This window comes from Chlamydotis macqueenii, chromosome 8 (genome assembly GCF_036417535.1).
Source record: "Chlamydotis macqueenii isolate bChlMac1 chromosome 8, bChlMac1.mat, whole genome shotgun sequence".
In the NCBI taxonomy this organism is placed as follows: Eukaryota; Metazoa; Chordata; class Aves; order Otidiformes; family Otididae; genus Chlamydotis; species Chlamydotis macqueenii.
In genome coordinates, this window is record NC_141563.1 from 15,918,462 (window position 1) to 15,945,897 (window position 27,436).

At 38.0% G+C, this 27,436-nt stretch overlaps 2 protein-coding genes across 2 annotated transcripts; both read left to right on the forward strand.

Moving 5' to 3' along the window:
• The first annotated feature begins 4,322 nt into the window (after positions 1-4,322).
• Positions 4,323-8,381, forward strand: RGS1 (regulator of G protein signaling 1). The gene is made up of 5 exons (XM_010122134.2): positions 4,323-4,477; positions 4,853-4,936; positions 5,602-5,663; positions 6,237-6,400; positions 7,134-8,381. Exons 1-5 carry the CDS (start codon positions 4,374-4,376, stop codon positions 7,320-7,322), a joined length of 603 nt encoding a protein of 200 aa, XP_010120436.1. The 5' UTR covers positions 4,323-4,373; the 3' UTR covers positions 7,323-8,381.
• A 12,102-nt stretch (positions 8,382-20,483) lies between these two features.
• RGS13 (regulator of G protein signaling 13) lies at positions 20,484-27,317 on the forward strand. The gene is made up of 4 exons (XM_010122135.2): positions 20,484-20,548; positions 23,162-23,223; positions 25,168-25,334; positions 27,120-27,317. The coding sequence occupies exons 1-4, from the start codon at positions 20,484-20,486 to the stop codon at positions 27,315-27,317; spliced, it is 492 nt and encodes a 163-aa protein (XP_010120437.2).
• Positions 27,318-27,436: the final 119 nt, after the last annotated feature.

The following is a 27,436-nucleotide window of genomic DNA, read 5'->3' on the forward strand; positions in this document are numbered from 1 at the left end:
TACTGGCAAGTATTCGCAAGTTTCTTCTGTGCACATTAAGAAGTTAGATGAATTCCTCATCACAAACCTATGAGAGATCTGGAAAACAGTAAAAATCAGTAATAGTCAGCAGGACTACTGTTGCTGTTAAAAAGTGCTATTTCGTCCTTTTATTGGAAAGAGTCAAATGAGGTGATGCCAAACTTAGGACAAAGAGGGTTCTGTATCAAATGATAGGGTTATTCTAATAAGCCCTAAGACTGTAAGGCTCAAAAAATACCTTTTGCAATTTCCTGTAATGATAGTAATAGAAGAAAAGGAGACTAATTCTTAACAAGAAAGTATTTCAAGCAGCAATTACCCATCATGCTCTGCATGAAATAGAGCAAAGTATTATATAGGTAGATTAAGATAGTGGGAGATGAAGGAGACAGGCCTGTTTACCAACCATCTCATGAGGAAACTGAAAAAAAACCCCCCAGCAAATTAGGAGGACAGAAGCTATATCAAAAGCTTTCCACTGAGTCAGGACACAACTATTCCTCATGGTATCATATTAAAACCCAGCAGAGCCTGGGCTACACTTCCGTCTACAGGAAACAAGGAAAGTGAACCTGAATATGGATGAACACGTAAGATTTTGAATTATTACATTTTTAAAGTGATGTTAAGAATAGGTAGCACTTTTGACACTGCAAATGTCACATCAGGGTATTCAGAACAATAGATTAGAGCAAGGTGTAGGAGACCAACATCTAATCCATCTATAGGATCTAGTCCAACTCCTGCTCAAAGCAGGATCCTCTACAATAACCACAGTTAGCAAATATTTTTAATTTAGGAAATTCCATGCAGGTGTTTTCCTGGTTTCCTGTGATCTACAGAAGCAGAACAGGTCTGCAGAAGCAGTCACAAAAAAGTTCTTGTCAGGTCTATTAATCTTACAGGTTCTCTTTTTCCTCTGACTTTAATTGTACACATAGCTAAGTTTTGTAGACACTTTCTCCATTCTTGAAGTCAGGTAACTCCCAGAGGGTAAAAAAAAAATCTTAAAGATGAGTAGGCTTGCATAGAAAGAGTGAATCAGAGTCAGTGAAATATTCCATCAAGAGAAAAAAAGGATGCCTTGAAGATCAGAGTTACTCAGAGGAAGAAAGTAATTGTCCACAGTGGAAAAAAAAAAAAAAGTGAATAATAACCAAACTCCCATGTTGAGATATCTGCCACTGAATGCAGTAGGGTTTGGTTTTGCAGAGTTTGAGCAAGGCTTATAGGAGAATGTGAGGATATTGCTGCTTTACTTAGTCTTTACCCCTTGTATGACCCTAATCTAGAAGTTTAGGTGTCACACTTCTTCCTAGTTACACATTGTTCATCCCTTCTCCAAATCAGATATGCATAACTTAGAGTCTTCTTTCTACTTTTCCCAATCTTACATGCATCTTTACACAATCTGACAAATAAACATGGCTTAGAGTGAACCAGAGAAGTAGCATGTATTTTCTTTGCACAGGGATAAAGAGCAGCAGTAGTAGTCCAGAGGCCAGGGCTTACAGGTTTGGAAAACTGGAGAGGACTCTAAGATGACAGCTTAGAGGGTTAGGACATAACATTAGTATCTCAAGAGCATTAAAAAAATCAGAATATGAGAACAGCAGAATGTAAGATTGTCAGCTAATGCCAGGTAGTCTGCTTGGTAACCAAAACTTTTCCCTCCTTTACAGTACAGTATTCTATCTATTCCTCCTTCCCTTTTGACTGCCTTCAAGTCCAGTAGCACCAGGATCCTGAAAGCAAAAGCTACTGCCTACCCCAGAGCCTAGTGGTATAATATCTTGCAAGGGGCTACATAAAATGTTTCCACAAATAAGCATTTTTCTTAAATGTACTTTACCTCCCACCTATTCCAAACTTCTTCCAACCTGTAGCAAATGCAGCCAAAAAAAAATCTCCTGCATTTATTTCTGTTGGTGTCTGTTACCATCAAAATATTATTGAGTGCATTCAGTGCATTATCAAGAAAAGTAATATAATCTCCTATTGATCTCCCAACAAGAATGTCAAAAGTAGAATAGGCTGTACAGCAATGAAGTTGGAAAAGACTTCAGACTCAGAAGATTTGTTGAATCTGTTGAAACCAAGGTACTTCATGCAGTGTACCAGAAACAAGCTTGTGGCCTCTGCAGAGGCTTCATTTCAGAATCCTTTAGGACAGCAAGGCCAATGCTCACAGATAAATGAACCTATTTCACCCTACAAACTACACTGTTGACTAGTACTAACATAACTGATCTCCTCTACCAAATAAAGTACCTGGAAAACAAATCAAATATTGTGTGACAGCAGCATTACCTAGATGTAAGTGATAAGAATACTATTCTTTGTTTACTCAGGAGAACATTTATCGCAAGAAGGTGAAGTACAAAGTCCATGCAGTAGCACATGATAGTCCTTTTCTAGAGGAAGGTCTGAAGCAACATCTGTAACATGCATTGATATGTTAAACAAATCCCAAAGGTAAAGATAGCATCTTCATTTTAAATGGAGAACTGGCATTCCTTGTCTGGTAAAGGGACTGTCAACAGTCCTGCTTTGATAATACGCACAAACAAGCAAACGATCCTGTTCTTCAAGGGAGCAAATCTATCTAGACCCTCTTAGAGTCACTGAACCTAACTGGTGGCTTACTTATACCTGCTTGTAATTATGAGACATTGCCCTCCTCCTAGCCCAAGGCTAGAAAGTACAGAGAGATGTGGTAGGGAACAGGGATTTTCCCTTGATGTAACTTGTGTCTGTTGCCTTTTACCCTTTTAGTGCGTCCTTCTGAGAAGAGTTTGGATGCAGCATCTCTATAACCCTCCCAGTAATTCATTGAGGACAGCTACTAACTGAAGAAACACAATGAGACGCTGAGGGACCTGAATGTCGAAAAACAGCATGCTAGGTATGAAAACAAATATGGTACGGTTAACGTCTCTTCCTTCCTTTTTAGCCTTGTTCCAGGGGGCTAAGAACAGTTAGCGAACACCTCTGCTTTACAAAGGTCAGTGTTTACCTGATAACGTGGAGATAAATGTTTCCTGCAGTACAGCCTATGTAGACACATTTATGTCACTGCTAATAGTCAAAGGATCAACAGCCTCCTGTGGTTAAAACCACTCTGATGCAGATTGTCTGTCGTTGCATGCATATCTGTCTACAGTGCAGGCTCCTTGAGCCCTTTGTGTCACAGTCTCCTATAAAACTGTTGATATGTGAGCAAGTTCTCGGTTACCATAATCATATGCAGCCCTGTACAAGTCATTCATGAGCTATTTGTAAGTAATCGAAGTTCTATGCATTATCCAATAAAACAAAATCTTTGAAGCTTCCCAGAAGAAAAACCGAAACAAGCAGAAATTGGGATGCCCAGGGACTAGATTAAATACCTAAACCTCTAACATCATCAACCCAGACAGATAAATAGAGGGTAACAATTAATTCTTCATCTTGCTTTGCATCCATAGTTTCTTCTTGCGTTGGAACTCAAGTATATACAAAGGATGCAAACCTCTCTCAAACATGTTGTAGTGTTCACATTGTCTTTACAAACAACTGCTTTTTAACTTAAAACAATCTTTATGCATGCCTAACCACTTAAAATTACAGAGACATTTCTGAAATACAGCAGTGTGCTTCCAAATAATTTGACTTGGGAAAATTAAACCAAACCAGATACTGTTTTGCTACTTCAAAACCCTTTCCCATGAAAATCACTTGAACATTTTCACAGCACATGTGTCTAAACAAATCAGATTCCTCTGTCTAACATGGTATTCTAGTTCGAAGAGCAACTGGTGACTTGCAAATAGCTTGTTGCATACAGAACCTTAATACTAGCATATCTTAAAGTACTTTTTTCTAATAATTCACTGAGCCCATCCAATCAGTTCTAAAATATAACATTTCAGAACACAGGCATGTAGCAGGTGAATTTTGTCAAGACAAAACAGTATTTGCACTCATTCGATAAAACCAAGAAGTACTTCTGATTTGAAAGTACCAATCAGAAAGGGACAAGAATTCAAAGTTCTAGAGGGGATTTTTTTTTTTTTTGGTAACACAGACATACACAGACACACAAAACAAACCCGAAGTAATTCAGCCTCATCCGGTTTAACCTCAACCACGAGACACCGCTGTCTGTTTTCTTTCTCAAATGACTCACGTCACTGTGCGCTGAAAAAAGGGAACTTCCACAGTTTATGGTGAGGAGACATGATAAACAGATCTGTTCACACCAACTAGCGGGGCTGCCTGCGTCAATAAAAGGCGTAGCAGAGTCAGTGAACTGACATTTGGTCTTGGAGGATTATCGCTGCAAAAGTCACTTCACATTAAAGTTAAGTGAAATGCCAGGATTTTTTTTTCCCCACAACAACATGACTGAATTAAATGGAAAAGACGATTGCAAGCTTGCAGAAGGCAAAATCCATAAAAAGAAGCAAAAGGCTTTGTAAGTATATACATCTTTTTATAAACTCTAATGGATTAGAAGTGAAAATAACACTAGAATCTGGCAGATTAAGAATTAGCACCATGTTTTGGACTAAATGACTGCAAAGCCTGCTCAAAGTCCAGGACTATAGCATCATTAAAAATGGCTGGAGTTGACGCATACCCATGAATTGATTCCCTTAAGTAACGAGAAGTAGATTGTGGATACACTGGGAGCCTCTTAGTCTTTTGAAAAAAATCACTTGAATATGTAGCTTCCCAGACTTCAGTCACAGGATGGAGCTGTCAGTCTCTGTTTAAAAGTGTTAAGAAATTGAAGTACAATTGAAATGCAAGTGCAATTTTAACGGATTACATTGTTCATTGGTTTCAGTGGTGCAGATCTCAAAAATTACTTGAAGTGCATGGTACCACATATTGAATCTGGGATCAAGACTTCTAAGTCCAGAAATGTCATGTAAGTAATGAGATATACTAAGTTATAACAAAATATAAGTATAGGTAGATTACTATATAGTAAACTATTTATGAATTTCTAAACTATTTCTAGAACAACAAAGATTGTAATAATGCCTAGAATTTCCAAAATACAAGAGAGGTGAACATTAGGAAGTAGAAACTATTTATGCTATTTATGGAGTTAAGAGGTTTTTTTTTCTTAGTAGTGCTTATATGTTTGCATAAAATAGAGAGGGTGAAGACATCTCAGTTAAACCTATTTTCTTCAGAGGGACATTGTATCCATTCTCCAAAGATTTACAAGAAATGATGCTTCACACTTAAGTGATGAGCAGATGTATTACCATTTTTATTTGAGAATACAGACACAGAAGTACAGATGCAAAATTATTTGGTCATAGTTACAGTAAAAGCTCATCTGTCTGGGAACAGAATTCAGGATAACATCATAATAGCTTGGTTTTCCATCTCTCTGATTATTTTTTTTCAATGTAGGCTTGCCTCCTGGGTCTTAGATTATGAGAAAGCCATAAGTTTAATAAATACCTGGTACATATTCCTAGAATAGAATAAGAAATTATAAAATTTGTCTCCTTTAAACATGCAAATAAAACTACATGGGTTTTAGACCTCATGTCTAACGTCTTTTTCTTGTCATCTTAGGCTTTCTGCAGAGGAAGTAATACAGTGGTCCCAGTCTCTGGAAAAGCTCTTGGCCAGCCAAAGTAAGTCTATTACTTCAGTATGACTTCTTTCTTACACTTAGGACAAAATGTTGTCTAATCTCACCAAATAGGAAAAGCTGTAGCGTTCTGCAAACACTGCCAGATAATAGCCCATTGCATTTCAATTATTTACAGCGTCAGTGTAACATGGATACTGTATTCAGCTTTGCTTCCAAATTTGTGGTGTGTTTTTTTTTTCCCTTCCATTTCCTACTGCCAGTATAGCAAATAAACCCCAAATAGCTCAATTCAGTGATTTTTGACCTGTCTTCTGTCCTTGTGTAACATGTCAGTTTAATTTGGAATTTTCTCTCCTCTTGTACCCTAGACAATCGGTTTCGGGAGGACTAGAATCTATTGATGTATTTCATTACCCAAGGTCTAGATCTAAAACCACTGAACATAATTAGGAAGACTCCTATGACCCTTAATATTCGAGTATCTGTAGTATGCTGAAGAAGGGAAGAACAGTGTATTTTGGCAAGATAGACATTACAACTCCTGCTATTTATTTTATCCTCCCTGGTCACAAATATCATGCTATAAAAGATGGTGTATTTGTGTTGGCTTTAGGTGGTCAAGGTGTCTTTCGGGAGTTCCTGAAGTCAGAGTTCAGTGAGGAAAACATTGAGTTCTGGTTGGCTTGTGAAGATTACAAGAAAACCAAGTCTGATCATTTACATGGCAAAGCAGAGAGGATTTATGAGGAGTTTGTTCAGTCAGATGCTATTAAACAGGTATGTACAAAGTTAATCTGTTTAGTCTTACAGTATAAGGGTTCTGGAAAATCAGAAGATAGAAGCGCAGCTCCACTGAGATGCTCATACATTCATTCAGTTATATAGGAAGAAGACACAGCTGCATGTTTTTATGAGTGTACTTGCATCATTACTTTCTTCAGCCGTGAGATTATCAGATCTCACAAGCAGAGTCACACAATACAGGCCAGTACTTGGGAGCACCACTAGCAGAAGCTCAGCAGAGGCACCAACAGCTCAGCGCATGATGCTGTTCTGAGTCAGCCCAGTTTGAATTACTGCTGGTGTTTGGAGTTAGATACTTAGGGAGAGCTTTGCTAGTAGGAAAGCCATGGATTATTTCTTGTCTTTTAAAATATATGGACATTCTGGAGAATTAAAAGTTGTGTATGTTGATCGTATTTCAAACTAGAAACTCTCGTTCTACACAAGACTTCTCCTATTGTTTTAATTGGAGGTTGTTCCGTTACTTACTCCATAATTGAGTTGTATTACTTCTGACTCCATAAGGAACTGCATTTCTATAGCGAGTAGCAATTTTTGTGCATGACTGGGATATAAGCATTAAAACCCCCTCGTTTTGTAGTTCTGATATTGAACTGTCACACTGAGTGCTAAGGCTGCAAATTTGTTTATTGACAAAACAAAGTGATAGATACAGAAAAAGAGTATGTTTTTAAGATGTCAATTGCATTTGTTTTTCACTTTCCAGATCAATATTGACTATCAGATGAGGGAAGCAACAGCCAAAAGGGCTCAAGACCCAACTCACACAAGTTTTGATGAAGCCCAGAAAACTGTGTACATCCTCATGGAAAGGGATTCATATCCCAGATTTTTGAAATCCAAAGCCTACCGGAACCTTTTGAACCAGCTGCAAACCAACACTTCAAGTGTTTGAGTCAGTGAAGACCCAAGTAGACTTTGTGTCAAATATCCTGTGGAGAGATCCTTCAGGGTGGTTGGATCTTGGCAAGGAGAACCCCCACCTTGGGAGGAGGGGTATGAGTGAGATGAAAACAGCTCCAGAGCCAAGAGAATGCAGGATAAAAGCTGGCAAGACTGTTACAAGGGTGAGAGCAGCACAGGGAGAAAATCCTCTCCTCCCATACGCCATGGAGTCAAGACAGGATATGGATACTATTTATTGTTTGAACTACACTGTGAACATTGAACCAAGTCTTAGATCCCAAAGAACTTCTGATTATTAGGAAGCACAAGATTAGCAAGCTGAGTGTTGGGAAAAGATTATCAAGTTCAGAAGATAAATAAGGATGACTAACGATTTTGTGCATAACAAAAAAATGCCCAGACATTTTTTAAAATCTGTGAAATGTTAATATCTGTGAGAGCAGCTCCACGATGCTATTGAGCTATGTAAATACATTGTAAATTGATGTCTTAAAATTGATATATTTTAAATTATATAACAATTACATAAGCTGTATTTCTACTAAGTTTGTATTCCACAGGCAGGTATGTAGCATCTTTCCTGTTTAATTTATTGCAATATCATTTTCAACTCTTCAATCAAATCTACTTAAAAATAAAGTTTTATGGTCATGTTATGTCTTAAACTGATCGTCCCATTGTAATTACGAAAATATTGAAATATATTGTTCCCTTCTGTCCCACTATACCACTACTTCACATCTCCTTATCCAAATATTAATTTTCCCCACAAGACCTTTTCCTTTTCTTTTTTTTTTTTTTTTTTTTTTTTACCCATTTTACACAACCATAATCTTAATTATCTGGACTAGGTGATCCTGACCTACATAGACCCATCCTCACAACAAAAAGCAGGTCTAAATTTCCTTCCCATTTTTCATACTCCTCCAGCTACCAGCAGCAGAGTCAAATCTCAGATATAGAAGCCATTTAAACATTGACCCCAAAGTTCAATCTGTTTTGATACTGGTGATGTGTTGAGCACAGCAGACCACCTATGCTTGCTGACATAGAGAGGCAGTAACTGGTGAGACTCACTAGCAGTCACATTCCTCATGGTATTAGTATTACTCAACCTAATCGTGGGAAGATTCAGACTCTAATTTACAATACCAATACTAGCATCAAAGGTCATTTAGTTTTGCTGCAAATGTATTAAATTTACTCTGTAAAATATGCAATGTTATGAGCAGCCTATACTACAGTGGGTAGTGATGAGGACTAAAGTAAAAGAAGAAAAGTTGCTTTTGTGCTTAAACTGCTTAATATGAACACAGGCACTACCAAATCTGGAGTGTTTAAGATCTGGTAACATAAAAGCTCATAATGAAAATGAAATCAAAGCCTGCCCTGATCTTGATGAGTTACCATCATGAGACACAGCTATCAGATGAGTGGCAATAAAAGATTTTATCTCATCCTTGCAGATTTTCCACTTTCCAAAATAACACGAGCTTAGTCAGTCACACTCCATTATTCCATACCAAATGGAGAAGTTGTAAACCCACGGATGTCACCTCATGGGGAGAGCAGACTGTGTTCGTACTGGACACAGTATGAGGAGGACCTTTTGTCCTCCCTCGGAAGTCCCAGTCTTCAGCATTAGAAGCAAAACTCTGCTGGAGGGAACATAGCTAAGGGGCAGGTGCTGACAATTTCCATTATCACCTACTGTTGTAGCTGGAAGCCTCTGCAAATCACATCTTCCTACTTCCAAGGCCAGTAAATGCAGAACAAAATAATCTGGCCTTGCAGTATTATTTTGCTTCTATTAAATACATATCCTTCTGATTGCAAAATCTGAATGCTCCTGAATTAAACAATGTAAATCAGTCTCCAGTTGGCTCTCTCTTTCATGAATTAGTTTTCCATGATCATTAGGAACAAATCTAATTCCTGTGAAGTGGGAATAACAACAACGGCTCCCACACAAGGGGCATCCTCATGTTTGTTCTGACACAGATAACACAGAACAAATACCACTGTTTGCATAGTTTCAACCTCACAGAAGACAAAAGAGAACTATGAAATATCAGCTACCCTCTGAACAGACACTGTCTTCAAGTAACATAATTCTTTCAACTGTAAATCCCTTAAATTAGTGTGGGCCCAGTCTTCATCTACTCCCCCTGCAGTTCCACAATTTTGCCATGATTTAGCCAAACATCTGTATGAAATTTCTGACACAAATAATATTTCATAGTATGGCTATTTAGGTTTTTTTTTTTAAAATGGCTTTTTTCTGCCAGAGAAGACTGTTCATCGGAAGCAATTTCATCTACTGTTGGGGTGGGGTAATGGGCGGGTAACAAGTTTCCAACTCAACACAAGTCCCAGTGGTGGGTAGAGTGAAAAGAAGGCAGACTCTGGAGTCATGCCATGGTTTTGGGTGTTGCAGCAGCCACTGCTCACTTCAAGAGATGGCCAGCGTCGCTGCCTGTGCTCACTGCCCTCTGCCTTTGCATCGGGCAGAGCAATTTTTTTTTCACTCAAGACTGAGTGCAACCACTGCAGCTCAGGTGTTCATAGACACTGCCTAGAACCCTGAACCCTGACCGCCTGCAAAGACTCATCACGTCCACCCTAACAGGAAAGGGTGAGAAAATGACACTGTAATATCTGCTTAGAGCCCTCTCAAAACACTAAACTGTCCATAGAAGACACTAGCACAGCTCTCAGGGAGCACACCAACCACTTGTATTACACAATATGCCAGAATATTTGAGGCAGGAAGATGAAGGGACTTTTCACTCATTTCCACAAGCATCTCTTTCTGGTTCATGATTTGCTACAGTGTGAGAACAGAAAGGTTTTGGTTTTTTTTCAAAAAGAAACAATTCATCTCCTTACAACCCAACCTTGGTACATTTCTAAGTCTTTCCCCTCATTTGCAGTAGGAACCTGAAAATAACTACAAAGGTCAGTCACCCAGGTTGTTAATTCCAGAGATATTCCAACCCACTCTAGTGTCCCTGGCAACATGACTGTGTTTCACTAAGCAATAAACAGAGGAGCAGAAATTCAGAGCAGTCTCTGGGATGCTGCCGTAAGCATAGTATTACATAGCTGTTGCTATAGCAGGGCTATAACAAAGCTGTTTGTTTAAATGAGGTCCAAGAGAAGTCTGGAAGTATTTTATAGCAATTTATAGTGCCATCCATACTAACCTACTTTATAAAAAGAAGAAGTTATATGTAACAGTTCAGTGGTACAACTGAAACAATTTTTACAGTATTTTAAGACACTTAACAATATTTACATGCTTTAAAATAGTTCAGAGATAAGTATTTTTATTATTTCTTCAAAATCTCTTTTTTCAAAATACAATGCTTATTTTGCAGTGAATGCTTTTTTTTTTTTTTTTAAATGGCCTCATTGGAGGTTCTTTAAACTCAGAAAAACAGCAGAACATACAGATGAAGGGGACGAAGGACTCAGTATTTTCTGTGACCCTCAGTTCATTTACAAGGTGTGTGCACCATATCAAGTTCATTTGTGATTTCCTACCCACCTCCTCCTCCCTCCACCCATGCACACAAATAGCCGCAATATTGCAGATCGGTTTCACAGCTGTGGGTTGTGCCCTGCCCAGCATGGCAGACTCTTCCAAAACAGGACAGGTGACACATCGAATATGGAAAGCGTGCCTCCCTGGAAACTTCCCATACTCACAGGAGAAACTTGTGAAGGCAAGCTCCATTCACTATCTTGTCAATAACTTAGTGGGCAACTAGGGGAAACATGTCCTTTTCCAACATAAACCAGACTGAGTTAATTATCAGTTAACTACTAAAACTCTCCAGAACAATCATGCTCTGATTACCACCCAATACTTATTAAAATATTTAATATGTATGTCAAACAGCCTATTTGATTTTTTTAAACTACATTTAGCTTTCCCTTTTTGGAAATACTATACCATAAGAGAACGGAAATCTGCTGTTCCATTCATGGTCTAAGAAAAACAGTTGAGTCAGACTGGCCGTCAACTGCAGACCAGCGTAGGAAGACAGGATGCAGCACATGGAGCAGCTTTAAGATTTGACAGTAGTGGCTCAGACTTTTCTTCAAGCGTTCTACTCTGCCCCTGAAGGAAACATTTGCACTGTTTGGCAGTGTTTCAGTATAAAAATCATTGTACCATCTTCAGGTATACTTTCAAAGTGAATAAACTTCTCCCTGCTGCAGAGAGAAGTTTTCTTCACAGGACAACTCAAGAGTCCTGCAGACCCTGAATGCAAATATAGAAGACTAACTTTAACCTCTCCAATTTGGAAAACCTTCTCTAAATGCACTCCCTGAAGTAAAGATTTCTAATATTATCCCAAATAGAACTAAAAATATGGTATAATGTTGTACTCTCTCCCATATATTGAAAAGGCCGTCCATGAAAGCCTGTTAACAGAGACATCCTGTCATTACGCACAGTGAAGCAGGAAGGAAATTAAAGCTAAAATGGTGATGAGTAGTAAAAATTCATCACCTTAAAACATTAAGTGCCACCCATCGCTGCCCACACTCTGAAGCAACAGGCTTTCCAGATGTCATCTCATTTATGGTTGTGAAATGAGTCTGAAAAACAAAAATAGATGACAATAGGCGGAAAAATTACATGTTCTCATCTTCCATTCAAAGACGTGGGTTGATTGTATCAGGGAGCATAATGTCTACAAATGAAGCTTTCTGAAATTAAGTCTTTAGTCATTAAACACAGGCAGAAATTGCAAAACAAGTTCTTGCTTAGTACTCTTTGGATGATTTAGATTTGTCTTGGATGCTCAGAAACAAAGTCAGAGAGGAGTTAAGGTTATCCCCTGGCTTTGTTTGGTTAAATATAACCTCAAAAGTTTTAATCGCAAAAAGGAGACTTACATCAACTGATGTAAAGCACTGGTACTGATGTGCTTATTCTGGAAATAAACTCATTTCCCCTCATTTCTCAAAACAGTCCCAGAACGTACTGTCTTGAAAGACCTCAATTGTGATCAACATTTAAATTCCAGTGAGCATTTCCCTTCAGTTTCTTCAAACAGCCTAGGCACCACACAACCTTAAAACACTTATCTAAACTAGTTCAGTGACCAGCTTTCACGTGGTCCCTTGCTCTAATAAAATTAAAAATAGCTTGAATAAAAAATGAAATGCAGAAATGTAAACCTTTCAGGATCACTTTAGACTTGCGTGCAGAGAGAAACAGAGCAGACCAACAATGCTTCTCCTCAAAGTTTGTTATACGGCCAAAGTAATAAAGTAACAGTACAACTGCCTACAAACTTGACATCACTTGAGTCGTAAAAGGTTTTGGTTTTTTTTTATTAAGTTACTGTGGTTGAAGGGCTTCTGCTATTAAACTACAACTTTTAAAAATAAAACAAAATAAACACTCTTTGCATAATGGTAATAACTTAGTAACCCATAAATTCCATATCACTTATGGAAAAAGTCTGTACTATATTTACTGTAGCAAGTGGTTTGTCAGCCATGAAGGTCAAGAAGCCAGCTTTAGAGATAGAGACTAGCTATTGAACAGAATGTGACCTGACACAAGTTTGTGCAAGATGATGTACTTGTTCACGCCAGTCTGAGGAAATTGTGAACACCCTCAGGATGTTCAAAGCCCAAAGTCCAGCCAGGAATTGTTCATGTGCTGGAACAAACATCTGGAGGAGAGAGGGCCCTGGACTAACATGGTCAAATATTCTGACCAACTTGGACCAGACTGTAATCAATAACTTTACACTAAACAAACAACTGCAAGATGGACAAAGGGCATCTTCAAAATGAGCACACTTGCAGGAAGTGTAAGTGAGTAGCCTTGTTTACTGCTGTGCTTTTGTGCAAATGTGTATGCAGAGTCTGACAGCGAGCTAAGGGCACACAACACTTCATACCCAAACCACAGTACCCACGTCTCTGAAACCTGATTTAACAGAAGGGCTGAAAGTTCATGTAAAAACTAGTCCAAGCTTTCAGTCACATGATTTCCTTTTCTGATTTAATGCTTGCAGGATATCAGGCTCACACAATGACATCTCACAACTTTTAGGAAGAAAAAGGGAACAGAAAGGTCATAGCGTACAACTGAGGTAAGGTTTTCAGAACTGCTATCTAGACTTCAGTCTGTTTTCACTCAGCAGGTGATCGTTAATAGAGTTTGCAGAAACCAGTTGCAATGTAAGATTTGTCTGACCTTATCAATAAAACCTGAAGCCATGAGTATAGAAATTATTCAAATTCTTGAAGTCAGTGACTACCAGCACACCATGCCTACTTCTACCCAGAAACAGAAACCACTTAAATCATCTGTATAGCTGTAGACAGTTTCTTGGATATTGTGGCCGACAGCAAAGAGTTGAACCGTGTGTTCCCTGTTGCCCTATGAGCAGATATTTTCTGCACACTGAATGTGGCTTTTCTTGAGGCTATTTTCAATTATATAGCAAAAAAAGTTTCCAACAGAATCTGATCAAAGCCACCAAATAAGATGCAACCAGAGGAACAGGTCTGTCCTCTGGAAATCTCAATGGTTGTACTAAGTGAAAAGCAAGAATGTTGATCCGTTATTTCTATACTACATCTACAAACAGCAATGAGGATGAGTAGCCCCTTGATCATAGTATCCACTTTGTGCCCTCATCAAGGCTAACAAAGGCCTCAATATTTTACTGCTTTTCCTGTGCTTGGCCCTAGATCTCTAGGCATATTGTCAGTGCTCCTATTTACATGCTCTTGTAAGACCCAGCATCAGGAGCACGAGTAGCAGGCAAGCCCCAGCAAGCAGTGTTCCTACATTCATGAATGGCAGTGCGTGGGTGTGCTGCAGGAAGAAGGGTAGCAATGTGTGAGCAAGGGAGTATGTGGGTAGATGGAAAGAATGGGTACAATACAGAGAACGACAAAGACAGTACTTCCATTTTCACTGGTGCAAAACAGATATAGATGGGTGAGATGTTTATTGAGCACAAGAGCATTAAAATAGAAACACAAATAGGAAAGAATGAATATAAGGGTAAGAGAAAAGAATAAAGAGAAGGCATGAGAATTAACAAAGATGCTACTAGATAACTGAACACAAAAAAAAAGCAGAAAAGGAAATACAAGACTACAGGCAAGAACTCATCTGGGAATATTATCTTAACTGATAAAAAAAATTGTTGCAATCAAGATGGTCAACATGTATTGTCTAAACTAGCTGGCAATTGATAGTTAATCTCTAGAAAAAGAAAAAGCCAGAACAACTGACAAATTTAGCAGCTCTGATATAGTATAGCCATTTTCTCCATTTTGATACTTTGGCTTTTCAGTTTTCCTCATAATTTTCTTTCTGAACTGCACATACAGCTCAACTGCTGAATGAACCAAGTAATTATTGGCTCCTACATTGCACATGCCCTCATGATACTGAAGTTGTTCTGCACTCATACACATGGCAACTTAAGAAATTCAAAGGAACAAGGCCAGCTTTAGAAATCACGTTAACCAGTCTGTTCAGTTACCTGCTCATCTCAGTGTCTCACCTATCTAGGCAAGGAGTCCTTTTCAGGCTAGATGAGACCATTTATGACAATGAAAATGCAGAGTGTTTCCCCAGAGCTTGCAGCCACGTCCACCCTCATTAGACCACAGTTTGAACTGATGCACACAGAAGTTAAACATTCTCCTTGAGGGTGATGCCAGATGACATCTAGTGGAATATCTGTGTACTAAGAGGAAGGGCATGATTTCGGTTCAGTCACATAATTTTCCAGTGAGCAGCATACCTGGTTAGTGACTAAATCTTCCACTTCTGTGTGCTTTAAATATTCTGGAAAGGGAAGTAGAAGGGTAGTGTTCTGGGTATCCACCTATGAAGGAATGGTAGTGGAAAGCAGCTAACTCAGAGAAACAGGTTATATGTGCAACAAGTTTAATGAAATAGCAACAAGCCTGAATGGTAGTAGGGATGCTGGTAGCAGGCATGGTGGTGATGGCAGGCAGGAACATATGCATAGCCCTTCAGGATCCCTCAGTCTTTGAGAGCTTCCCAGCCAGCCAGCTTCTCTGGTTTCACAGTTCCTCTGCACTGATCCAAGGACAGATTTGCCAGCACGTCAACCACCCAATCCTAGGGCACTCAGGCAATCCTAAGCGCCTGCAGATACCCGTTAAATTTCAAATTAAAGCATGATCAAGGATTTCATGAAACTGCAGACATGAAATAAGCCACAAATCCTGCACCTAAATATCCTCCCACTGAATAAATTAAGAAGAGGTTTGGAAAAGCATTTTCTTCAGTTTAATAGTAAAAACAAGCTTATGGAAAAAAACCGCAAAATTAGTTTATTTCAGTTTTAACAACTACTACAGTATTTTTAAATGCCTGTAATACATAAAAGAAAATATTTGAACAAAGTCACAGATTACTGATACTCAGTCACTGCACAATTTAAATTTACAAAGAGATGATCTCATATACGGTGCCCTAATAAGGAACATACGTTGCTGATAGAAAAAAAAGTCCTAAATAGTTCATTATAATTCATTTTAATACTAAGATTTTTAGATGAGTTATGCTTTAATGCCAGTAAAACTTTTTATAAAAATAAGATATTTAAGCTTTTGGAAAAGAACTTACATATGTACATACGCATACACACAAGGTTTTTACAAACTATAGTGACTACATATGGGATTTCCATTACGTCATTTTTCCAAAGTCACATTTATTCATACCGTGGTTGTTTTTTTGTTGTTGTTGTTTTGTTTTGTTTTGTTTTTAATTTAAGTAATTCTACAAGTAAGATTCTTTGTAGACATTTTTAGCTTGTCAGGTTTAGGCCAAAATTACTTCCCTAAGATGCTTTTAGTATATAACTGCCTGCATGTGCAGGTATTAGAGGTATTATTTTTGAGGAGGCATGTAAGAAAGTTGGAATGTCTCACTATTGTGATTATTTGAATAATCAACTGAAGTTACATTACATAAATATTTGCCCCTGCCCATTCCTATTATAGAAATGGAAGAAAATACTCCAAAAACCTATGTGAAAGTGTGAAGAATACAAAACAAGATTTAATGAAGTAGCAACCATAGAAAATAGATCACATTGTGATATTTGTCCCTCCCTTTCTGTAAGAACAGGCCAGGCCCTATGGGGAATTCCTTACAGGCAGGCTCTTATGCTGCCCTGCTCAGACAGGAGGTTCGGCTGTAGGTGCGCCCACCACACACGTTTCCTCCCTAGCAGAACTCATTTCTGTTGGAAAATGCATGTACATCTTTCCACAGTAGGCCTGTATACCAGTAGGGTGAGCTGCAATAAAATAAATGAGTGTACTCTATTATTGTAGGCTTAAACTTCAATTTAAGTTCAAACACTACACAGCTCATGCTTTGCCTAGGAGGCATTGTAAGAAAGAGGACAAGATTGAAAGAAACATTGCACACTGCGCACAGCTGGGCTGTCAGATGGAGCAGTGAGAAGACCAACCTTTCCCTCCTGACACCACCACTCTGTGCTTGTATACACTAGCAAATCCCCAGAGATCACAACTCAATTATGCCCAGAAAGGACAGAAGCCTCTAGAAAGATGGGGGATTTTTTTCCCCTCCCCTGTCACTAATTTACGACTAGTTGAGCTAGTGCTTACTCCCAAAGCCCCAGTATCACTACAAACCAGTCTACCACTGGCATGAATACAGCAACTTCAGTGCTATTGCCCTGCATGGCTGCTTTAAAACACTTAGCTAGAGAAGAATAATTGCAACATAGATAACTTGAGTCTCAATTTAAAACAAGGCCACAACTTGGGCAACAGCTATGAGAAAAACGACAGAGGACCTCATACAAGTTTAAAGAAAGCTCTGCTCTACCATCACTCAGATGGTGTGCAGTATACTGAGTTGACCAGTTAGAAGCACATAAAAGCCTCACACTAGTGGGTCACAGCAGAAAATAAAAGCTCTCCCACAGCAATCCAAAGTACATGCTTCATAATACCGCTTGTAAGAGGATTAAACTTGGTTTTAGCACAAGAGTACTTTTGCTTTTTGTCTCATTTCAACATGAACTTTAGATTTCATGTAAAGAACTTTGATAAAGGGACGGAAAATATTAGTCACAAAGTTTGGACAACACACATGCAAGATTTCAATGAAGTAAAACACAGCTTCATTTCATTACAGCTGATCAGTAGAGAAATCAAGATAATTTCAGAGCAAACAGCCTCTATCAGTGGTGCATCAGAGTCCAACTGAACTTTTTCTGATAGAAACCACAGCCACTGTTTGCCTATGGTATGTCTGGCACCAACACGAGCAGCATAGACACAGCCAAAAGGTAGTGAGATTTTCTGCACTAAAAGAAAATACTGAAGGAAAAAACAGGTCAAGGAATTTGGAAAATTATCCCTACAAATGCAACTACTAAATGAAACTTTTTACCAAGGGAAACGATCCAAGAAGAGTTTCTGTAAGTATGAGGTTTTGTACTTCAAAGTATTAATAGAAAAGTATAGCATTGGCAGGGAAACACCTCTTTTTCTCTTGGCATGTAAAGTTATCTTAGAACAGCAAAGGCATTCATTTTAGAAATGTCTCTGATGTATAAACAACTTTATCCCTATCATATATGAATATTTTGTGTAATACTCTTAGTACAAACTAAGCTGAGTGACATTACAAAAAGCAATTAATTAGAACTTTTATATAGCAGTTTCTCTCTGAAGGCTCTGTTGAAACCCATGCTGTGTTCTAAAAACTGTGACATTAGGTAGTTTACGGATTCACTGGCACAGCTTAAGGGTGCTGAAAAAATCAGAAGGTATGTTGCAGTTTGAAAAATAATGAGATTTTGTTCTTTGGTCTACCAAAGTTGTTTTCTTGATATTTTTCTCAATATAAAATATAATAACAGTTAAACAGTCATTTCCAGATCAGTACTGCTTATATCTTTTACAGACGTGAATAACTTTAGGATTTAGGTTCATTTATTATCAGACTGGCAATTCTTTCTCTGAAAGTCCTGTAACCACATGACTTTCTTTTTGGTTACAAGACCTGTAGGAAGCACAGATCCTACACATTCAAGAAGTTGTGGTCTTGTTACAACAAAAACGTCATAATTAGCAAACAAAAAGAATACTACATGGTTTTTATATGTACCAGGTGAAAACAGCTCCCATAATGCAAATCGAGTTTGCTGAACACCGCAAAGGTGCCAAGTAGTTAAGATGCAGAGGGGCACCAATGTAGGTAAAGTCACAGGCTGTGCTTGTGAAGATCAGCCAATTCAAACTGACAAAAATGGCTCAAGGGCATGTTGTAGCTTTGTGTACTTTTCCCATCTTATTTTAGGATTAAGAGTATTGCCAGTAGAAACAAGCAATATTCGACTAATGAAGCATAGGCTGTGCTTCAGTGGAAAGAAGACATTCCAGAGAAGCACTGAGAAAGATAAAATCAGCATACTCTGTTCCTTGGTCCATTAGGAAATGTTTCTAACAGAAAAAGAAGAGAGAACCACATAGCCCTGGATGTATGCTTGGCAAATGCGCGTACTCAACAAGCCCTGGGTACCAATATTTTTTTAAAGCCTCTAACCCAAATGAAATGGTTCCTCCAAACAACAACATTTCCTTATACAAATGTGACTTCATGTAGCAACCATCTGAAGAAAAAAATTACTGACTGATGCTTTGAATTTAGATGGAAGTAGCTGTTAATACTGCTTCATCTAATGTTTCCTGAACATTTCTGTAGGCAATCTACATAAGCCTCTTCAGGTTTCAGAAGAGCCACTAAGGCTGAATTTTGTTTATATTCGAGTGAATAGGAGATTAACAATTGCAACATGAAAACACCCAGAAGAGAAGGCATTGGGTAAAACAGTCTAAAATAAGGTGATGTGATAACCCTATGCCTGAATTTAAATATATAACCTTATCTTAAATATGGAATATTGTGCAATTTTAAAAGACTGCTTTCGGGCAGAGAGTGCGATGAGTAAATAGTCGTGAAATGAATAGCCAAGCGTAGAGGAAGTCATAGAGAGATCAGGCAGAGAACGTAGTTCAGAGAATTCCACAAAAGTAGGAAATGGGCAATGGCCACTGGCAATCCTGCAGGGCTCTCCTGCAGGGAGCCTGAGCAGCAGGAGTTGCAGTAGAGCCGTCGGGCAGGGTTATGAAGTTTCAATATCCCATAGGAAATCTACTGGGTAGGATTCTCATATAATGTAATATTGGGTATAGATGTCAGGAAACAAGGAAAATGAGACTAAAGGTAAATGCAATAATTTCACGTGTTCAGAAGGTGGAACTGGGAGATACAGCCTTGTTCTGTGTTTTATATATATTTCAGTTTGGAGGAAAAATTGGTTGTATGAGGAGTATATGCCACTCAAACCCGAAAGAAACTGTGAGTTTAAATAAACAATGTATAAGACTATTGTTTTGATTTCAGGCAGGTCTATACAAACTTACCCACTGTCCCAAGTAAATTTTGCAGAGAACTTGGCATGTCTTGAAAGCCAAAAGGAGAAGTAAACATACTTCAGGTCACAAGGGTTTTTTTTTTTTGTTTTTAGTTTTTTTTTCCAGAGAGATTGTGTTATTCCTAATAAAAAAAATACACCCTTTCTTATGGATATAATCTCTATACAAAAGCAAGCTTAATACCAATTTTTATTGACTTTGAGATATTTGCTGGACAAATATCAATGTTAATCTCAGATACTTAACAAGTTACTCAGCATTGTCCAGTTGACATTCAGCTCGGATCCCTGAATCCCTGATCCAGGTCGGCCTGAACTTTCAGGGAAGAGATTCCTGGTTTCCTCCTGCTTTGGGTCAGGCTCAACTTTTAATCTCTTTTCACAAGGGAAGAAGCAATATCTCCTAAGCAATATCCATTGGGGTGCTTGGTTTTTTTTTTTTTTTAAGATCTTGCATGTTACAAAAATATATTTTGGTCCAATGCTTCAGCCATGACTCATAGATAAAGATTAGATGCATAAAATAAGAATACTGCTAGAACTGGTAGCACTGCTGTGTGGAGACTGAATAAGAATTTAAGATAGCCAGAACTGAGTACTGCATTTTTAAAACTCACATATTTTCCATGTTTAGGAAAATGAGTCCAAATACTTGCTGGCTTTGCAAGATATTCAGAGCAGAAGAAAATGGGATCAGTTCTAAGTAAGTAACCAGAAGATTCTTGTATTCTCCAGTACATGCTGCCGTCTGAGTAGGAAAGCCAAAAAACTCAATTCACAGTGGAAGTTTTCTTTGCAAACTGAAGATCACGCAAAAGAACGCAACACCTTCACAACTGCTCCACCAGCTGACCACCTTCATGGGGTCAATTCCTTTACAGTACCTGAAGTGTAAACTGGCATTTCTCTAGCGGAAGGAGGGTATATCCCAATGGGAAGGTCTTTTATATTAAATTGGCATAGGTCTAAACTTATCATAGAATCACAGAATCCCTGGATTAAGTCCAGATTTGGGCCTGTGAAGAATTTGTAAGGCAAATATTTTGGGTCAATCCTTTAAAAGAACTCAGACTGTTGGCAAAGGTTGAATACACACGTGGTGGGAAAGGGATGTGGCCAAGTGCCTCCTGCAAGTCCTCAGCTGCCACCAGCCTTAGCAGAGGCCAACCCATAGCTAGAATTTGGGTTGGCATATCGTATCAGGGTAATGAAATGCTTCTATCCAACACACCTGCCAACTGGTATCAGATCATACATGGTATTGATTTATTAACTAGAGAAAAATATGTCCTCCACAGCAACATTGAGGTATGTCCAATGACTCCTGAAAATACCCTTTGGGTGAGTTAAGTGACAGAAATCTGGACAGCATTTACTGAAAGTGCCTCCTGGACAAGGACTTTTCCCTACACAGCAGTGCCCAGGGAAGCCTCTCACACTGGAGAGGGTACAATAAGTGAACGATAGCTCCCACAAGACACTGCAGCAGCATTTTCCAATTTAAACATTGGAGTCCCAGCTATGAAGCCTTAGTTATATTTGGAGAATATTCAGTTTCTTTCAATGTAATCTATGCTCTTCAGCAAATTCAATCGTATTGCAAATCAGTGCAGCAAGAAGTTTACCGTCAGCACAGCGGCTGTGAAAGTGGCATTAATATAGATCCTAACAACCCACGTTCACATTTCCCTTACTGCCTTTCATGTTCTCCTGGTTTTAAAAGGAAAGTAAAAAGGTAAAAAGGTTTTCCTCTGTGTCAGCTGCCTCATCAGGCAGCGTTCTTTCTGCCTCACAGATTAATGCTAAAGACAAATAATCAGAAATGGAAGTAAGATGCCCTACTGATGGTGCTCAGTGAGACAGACAAGACTGTCACTTGTTCTATATACAAGGGCTGATGCTGACAGAGGTGAAAAACTATCCACGTCAGTAACAGTGAATATGACTCAGAAGCAGCTCTTAAGGAAAAAAAAAAAAGAGCATTCAAAGGGCTAGAAATTCTCACTCCCTGTAGCCACGTGCTTCATTAGTTTATACAGAGAGGAGGCCAGTAGCTCATGAAAAGGAGAGAAAAAAAAAAAATCTTTTATTGGCAAGAGTTACTAGAGAGTTATGGACACCACAGTTTGATAGTGTTAAAATTTCTATTACTATGTACTTCTCTGATCAGGTCAGACTGTTGAGGAAAGCCTGACACAATAATCAGTGAAAGAGAGAACTATATCAAGTTAAAAATAAATGGATGATCACTAATAAAAAAACCTGCAAAGCTACAAATGGCTGTTGTGCAGCAGGAATCTATGAAGCACCATGCAGCACTCATATCAAAGCCAATTTTGCTTTTACTTTAAATAAATTTTTTAAAAGTCCAGTAATACTACGTAGCTGTTGTCAAAACTGTAGCTCATATGAAAGCACAATACCCCATGAGAAGGGATCTCCTCCCAAGTTTGGCTGACGCATAATGGAAAGCACCCCTCATGTTTTCTTCTACTAATATAAGCATAAGCATTTTTTCCAAGTTACCAGCATTGATGTCCTGTAAAAATCAGTTGGTGTAAATGGAGCTACATGCACTTAAATGGAGCTCTTGGCCCTCAAACATTTGTTTTTCCTTAAATTGTTTAGTCTCTCACCTCACTACTTCCATACTCTTTCCCAGAATCAGGCAGGAGACTCCTACAAAAGCTTATGAAATTATTGCTTAAGAATAGCAAACATGAAAGAAAGAAATCAGATTTTAGTCACCTCCAAGAAGTGTCTAGATTAGTAATAATGTGTCATACCACATTGTAAACAACTAGAGATGGAAGTCCCTTACAGCTAAGATCGTCTTAACCTTTTACTACTTGCCTTATGTTCAGAGCTTATATGCAGCTGGCAAGTCAATTCAGATGTTAAAGGCCTTTAAATATTATAATCATATCTTGAGCCCTTAAGGACTTTGCTATTAAAAACAAACATCAACATTTCCTAAGCAAACTACATAATGATTCCTGTCCCAAAGAGGTTGCTATCTAGGAAGCTAGTGTTTTCCTTGCAGTTCTCCTAAGCACAATTTAAATAAGTAAATGCCATTTCCAAAGGAATTACAAGGGAGCACCTTGAGATGGATCTGTATTTGTTACAGCAGGAAGAATATTTGCTTCAGCATAGTAAGCACAAGATCTAAGACACACAGAGAAAATGTTTTAAATGTAAGTTTCATATGGATCTTATTTAAATGAAGGGACATATTTTCAATAATGTAATTTAATTTATTTTCTTATACTTGGAACCACAGCTAATCCCACAATAATCTCCTTTTTTTCTAAAGAGTGTCTTTGGAGGAAGTACTACAATGGTCCCAGTCTTTTGAAAAGCTGATAACAAGTAAATGTAAGTAATTGTATGTTTGTATCTTACATGGATCACTGAAAAAAAAGTTCCCACAAGGCAGAATCAGTAAATCATTGTCGTAGTTCAGTTCCTATCAGGACCAGACTACACATGTAGTATAATGTATGCTGTTTTATATGCAACTAATGAAAAACAACTTTGTGTGACATGCTTAGCATGCATCACACTGAGAGTGTGTGTGCTGTAAATGCTTTCCCAAACTTGCAACTTCTGCAAGCACATGTGATTCTTTTAAAGACACATGATGAGGGCAAGTTTATCTGACTTATCCCCACTTAGAGCACTCTATAGCAATATATATTAGAAGAAAGTGAAAGAAAATTTGACTTGGGAAATCCCGTGTATGGCAAAGACGCCATACCTAATGGTACATCTATACAGCGTAATGCCATGGAAGGTAGTGCAGACCCCATCTCGGGTATGGGAAGAACTGTAGCTGCAGTATCAAATGTGAACTTCCCCACTCCAGCATTCTTCCGCTTCATTCAGGGATCAGAGCTCTCCCACATTTCTTGTATGGGTGGGAGTCTGGAACGTCACTGCTGAATTACTTTTTAAAAATATTGATGAGAAAGTAACATACAGGAGTTACATCACAGGATAAATCTCTGGAAATTATTCCTAAGAACTTATTATTTTCAAATTATTTTCAAACTACAGACAAAGTGAAAGAGCAAGAAAATTAACAGACAGAATTTGTAACAACTATAACTATTTTGCCATTAAAATCTTTAACAGCAAACTACTTAGTGTGTTACAGACTCAGGGAAAGCACAGGGAGAAAGTGCACAACAGAAAACATTCAAAAGAGACAAAATTACAGCGCAAGCATCAGGCATGCATGCTATCACTGTTACTGCCAGGAGACAGGCAGTGCTCAATGTCTTTAGGAACATGAAAGCACAGAGTGCTGCACCAGCAGGAATACTTTAAATAAAATGCTTGTAGCTTCCAGCAGTACTCAGATGCTGCTCTTCTTAAAATATCTTGTTCACTGCACTTCAATGGCACTATTCATTTATTTTGAATACTATTTAAATGCTTAACGACATCAGAAAATGCAAAGGTGTACTCACATGAAAAAACAAAAACACTAAAGCCAACAGATTGCAGCTCTTCATGAATGACAGGCAAAGAATTTGCCTCTCTTAGGTTTTTCTCTGAAAGTACATCTCAGAACCGCAAGCACCATTCCTGCTCAAGTCCTGAAGCCTCATAAATGTTCTCCTGGCTAGAGGCCTCTTAGCAACTCTATCACCTAATCCTGTACAAAGCAAGTCTGATGACATGACAAAAGGCAGCCTTGAGAATTTAATCTTTGCCATGATCCCACTGACTGCTGCTGTCAAACTCCATTGCCAGGTGTTTGAAAGACATCCTCAAGTGCAGAACCACTTATTTGCTGAACAGAGTATTCTTTTAATTTTTTCACTTTGCTTAATTGTATCAGAAAGAAAAAAAAAGTTATTTTCTTTTTCTGCTAATTGCTTTTCCTCCAAATTCTTACATGAAGAAAAGGTGGTCTTATTTTTCACTCAGATCATGATTATTTGATAATACTTAAATATCTCCTGTACAAAACTAGAACTGGATTTTAAAAGTAATTTTCAGGCTTTGGATATGTTTGATAGTGTTCTCACAGACCAGGAAGAACAAAGTTTTCAGTTCTCTGTCCCTGCATAATGAAATGTCACCGAGGTTATAAGATGTGCAAGAAAATGCAATGATGAATGGTAGGGCTCTGGGATGAATTAGTGTTCTTCATTCCCCACTTTGACATAATCTAATGAGAATATTTATAGGTATACAATCAAGAAATATATGGCCTTGTAAATGCCCCTGTTGCCTTCAAAGGACTCTAAAGGTAATGCATATATGCATATGTTACATGGTACATAACTTTGGTTTCTGAAATATTTACAGATGGGCCTATGATCTACAAGATCTACTTGAAGACAGAGCACAGTGATGAAAACATAGAATTCTGGCTTGCTTGTGAAGCTTATAAGAAGATTACATCACAGAGGAAAAGGATTTCTGTGGCCAGGAAGCTTTTTACAAGTTACATTCAACCCCAGGCTCCCAATGAGGTGAGATACAATAACACAAGCTCTTTATTTGCACTAGTAGAAATGCCTGATGTGTAATATAGCTTACAAAAAGCAACAACAAATGCCAAGCATCTCTTGTATTAAAGGGAGTGAAAAGTATTGCTAGTAAATCCTCCCCAAACTCTTTTGCACCCAGAAATTTAATACTTGGCTTCACATCTTGTCTACAGGCACATCTTTCAAGTATATTTGCCAAGGATACAAGCAAAAGGCACAACTGTATTAAGAACCAAATTCTTCAATCTGTTCTATTCTTTTTAGCATCTGATCATTGATATAGCTTCAATAGATTTTGGATTATGCCATTGCTACATGTATATACTACTCTGGTCTTTCCAAGAGTAAATATAAATGAACAAAGTAAAAACTCTACCCAGTACTGTTCCTTTGTAAAATGGGCTAAAAGAAGACAGATTAATTATTTTCTGCTCCTAGCAGTACAAGATATAGGGAAAATAGAGTGGATTTGTATGTAAAATGTTTGAGAATTGTTTCTTTTTTTTTTCCGAAAAAAAAACCCAAACCAACAAACAGTCATTCCCGCTCAGCCAGTCACGCTCTATGACCTTTAACTATCCCTGCTTATTACTCTCCTTGCAAAAATAAGTAATACCGGCATTTACTGTCTCTGCCTCTGGCAGACAGACATAACTGAAAAATCAGCTAGATTATTTTCTGGTTTATGCATAACAATAAAACTATTACAAAGCCTCAACATGCAGCCTCCCTGTTGACACTGAAGGGCAAGCCAAAACCAACTCAGCTGGATTCCCAAATGCTGGATGAGAGCAGTTGCTGCTTTAAATGACTAAACCACTCCCACTAATCCAAAACTTGAGGAAATCTGAAGGTTCCCTCTGTTGTTTTTAAATGCCAGTTGGAAAGACAATGCATTTTTCTGTCTTTCTGATTTATTTTATTTTTAGAACGTGCAGCTGTAGGAGACTTAGCAAGACATTCGAATTTCCAAAAGAGAAATGTCAGTATTGCCAACCACAAATTTGTTAATCAAAAGTCAGGGCTTAAATTAGGACAGTTAAGCTATGCAAATTTTATTTTTTTTTTTTTCAAAAATGCTATGTATTTGACTCTTGCTATTGGCTGTCTGGTTTCTAGGTCTTCAGGACACAGAGATTTCACATTTTCTTGATATTCACTATTAACATAAGAACTAAGTACCACTCTAAAAAGGTAGATGCTCATGAGAATTTTAAACACAGTTTATATTCATATTTCAGCAGCATTTAAAAAGGTGCAACTCAAATGACTCTCTGGAAGAGCAAGATGAAAAACATCACCACTAACTTAACATCTTTAGAGCTCTCCTCTTGACACTAACAGACAAAGTCAAGCTGAAAAAAAAAAAAAAAGCAATGTAACTCAACATGAGTTAATGGATCATCAGAAGTTCCCATTTTATTGGATATATTTTCCTATCACAAGACCTTTCTACTCTTACTTGCCCACAGAGCTTTAGCTTCCCTGCTACAAACCCTGGATTGCAGCAAGAGAGCTCTAGGAATCTAAACTTTTCCTAAACAAGGTTGGTATATGGGTTCAGTTTTAGCTTATCTCAGAGATCATAATAATTTTAGCAATTGGCTTTCACCAACAGTATGGACCTCTAGCCACTTGGACTCATTAGGAATCAAAAGCCAGATATAAATAAAAGGCTTTCAGTATAGGTCCCTTAAATTCAATCTTCCTTACTCTTCCTTTGCATGTAATTCAGTGATACTTTAGTGATGTTTATTTCTGTTTCAGATTAACATTGACAGTCCTGTGAGGAAAGCTATTATAAGGAATATTCAAAAGCCAACGCAGTCCTGTTTTGATGAAGCACAGAGAATAATTTACATGCACATGGAAAGAGATTCTTATCCACGATTTCTTGAATCAGAATTCTATCAAAAACTCAAACACAGCCTTCAAACTAACGGCAATAATTCAATGGTAAATTAAAGAGAAAGGTTGAAAATTTAGGAAGGTTTATTCTGGCAGGTAAGAGTTTGAGATTTAAAGTAGAGAGGAGAAACTAGGTAGTACATAAATACTATTACTGATCTGCTTAACTGTTCTGT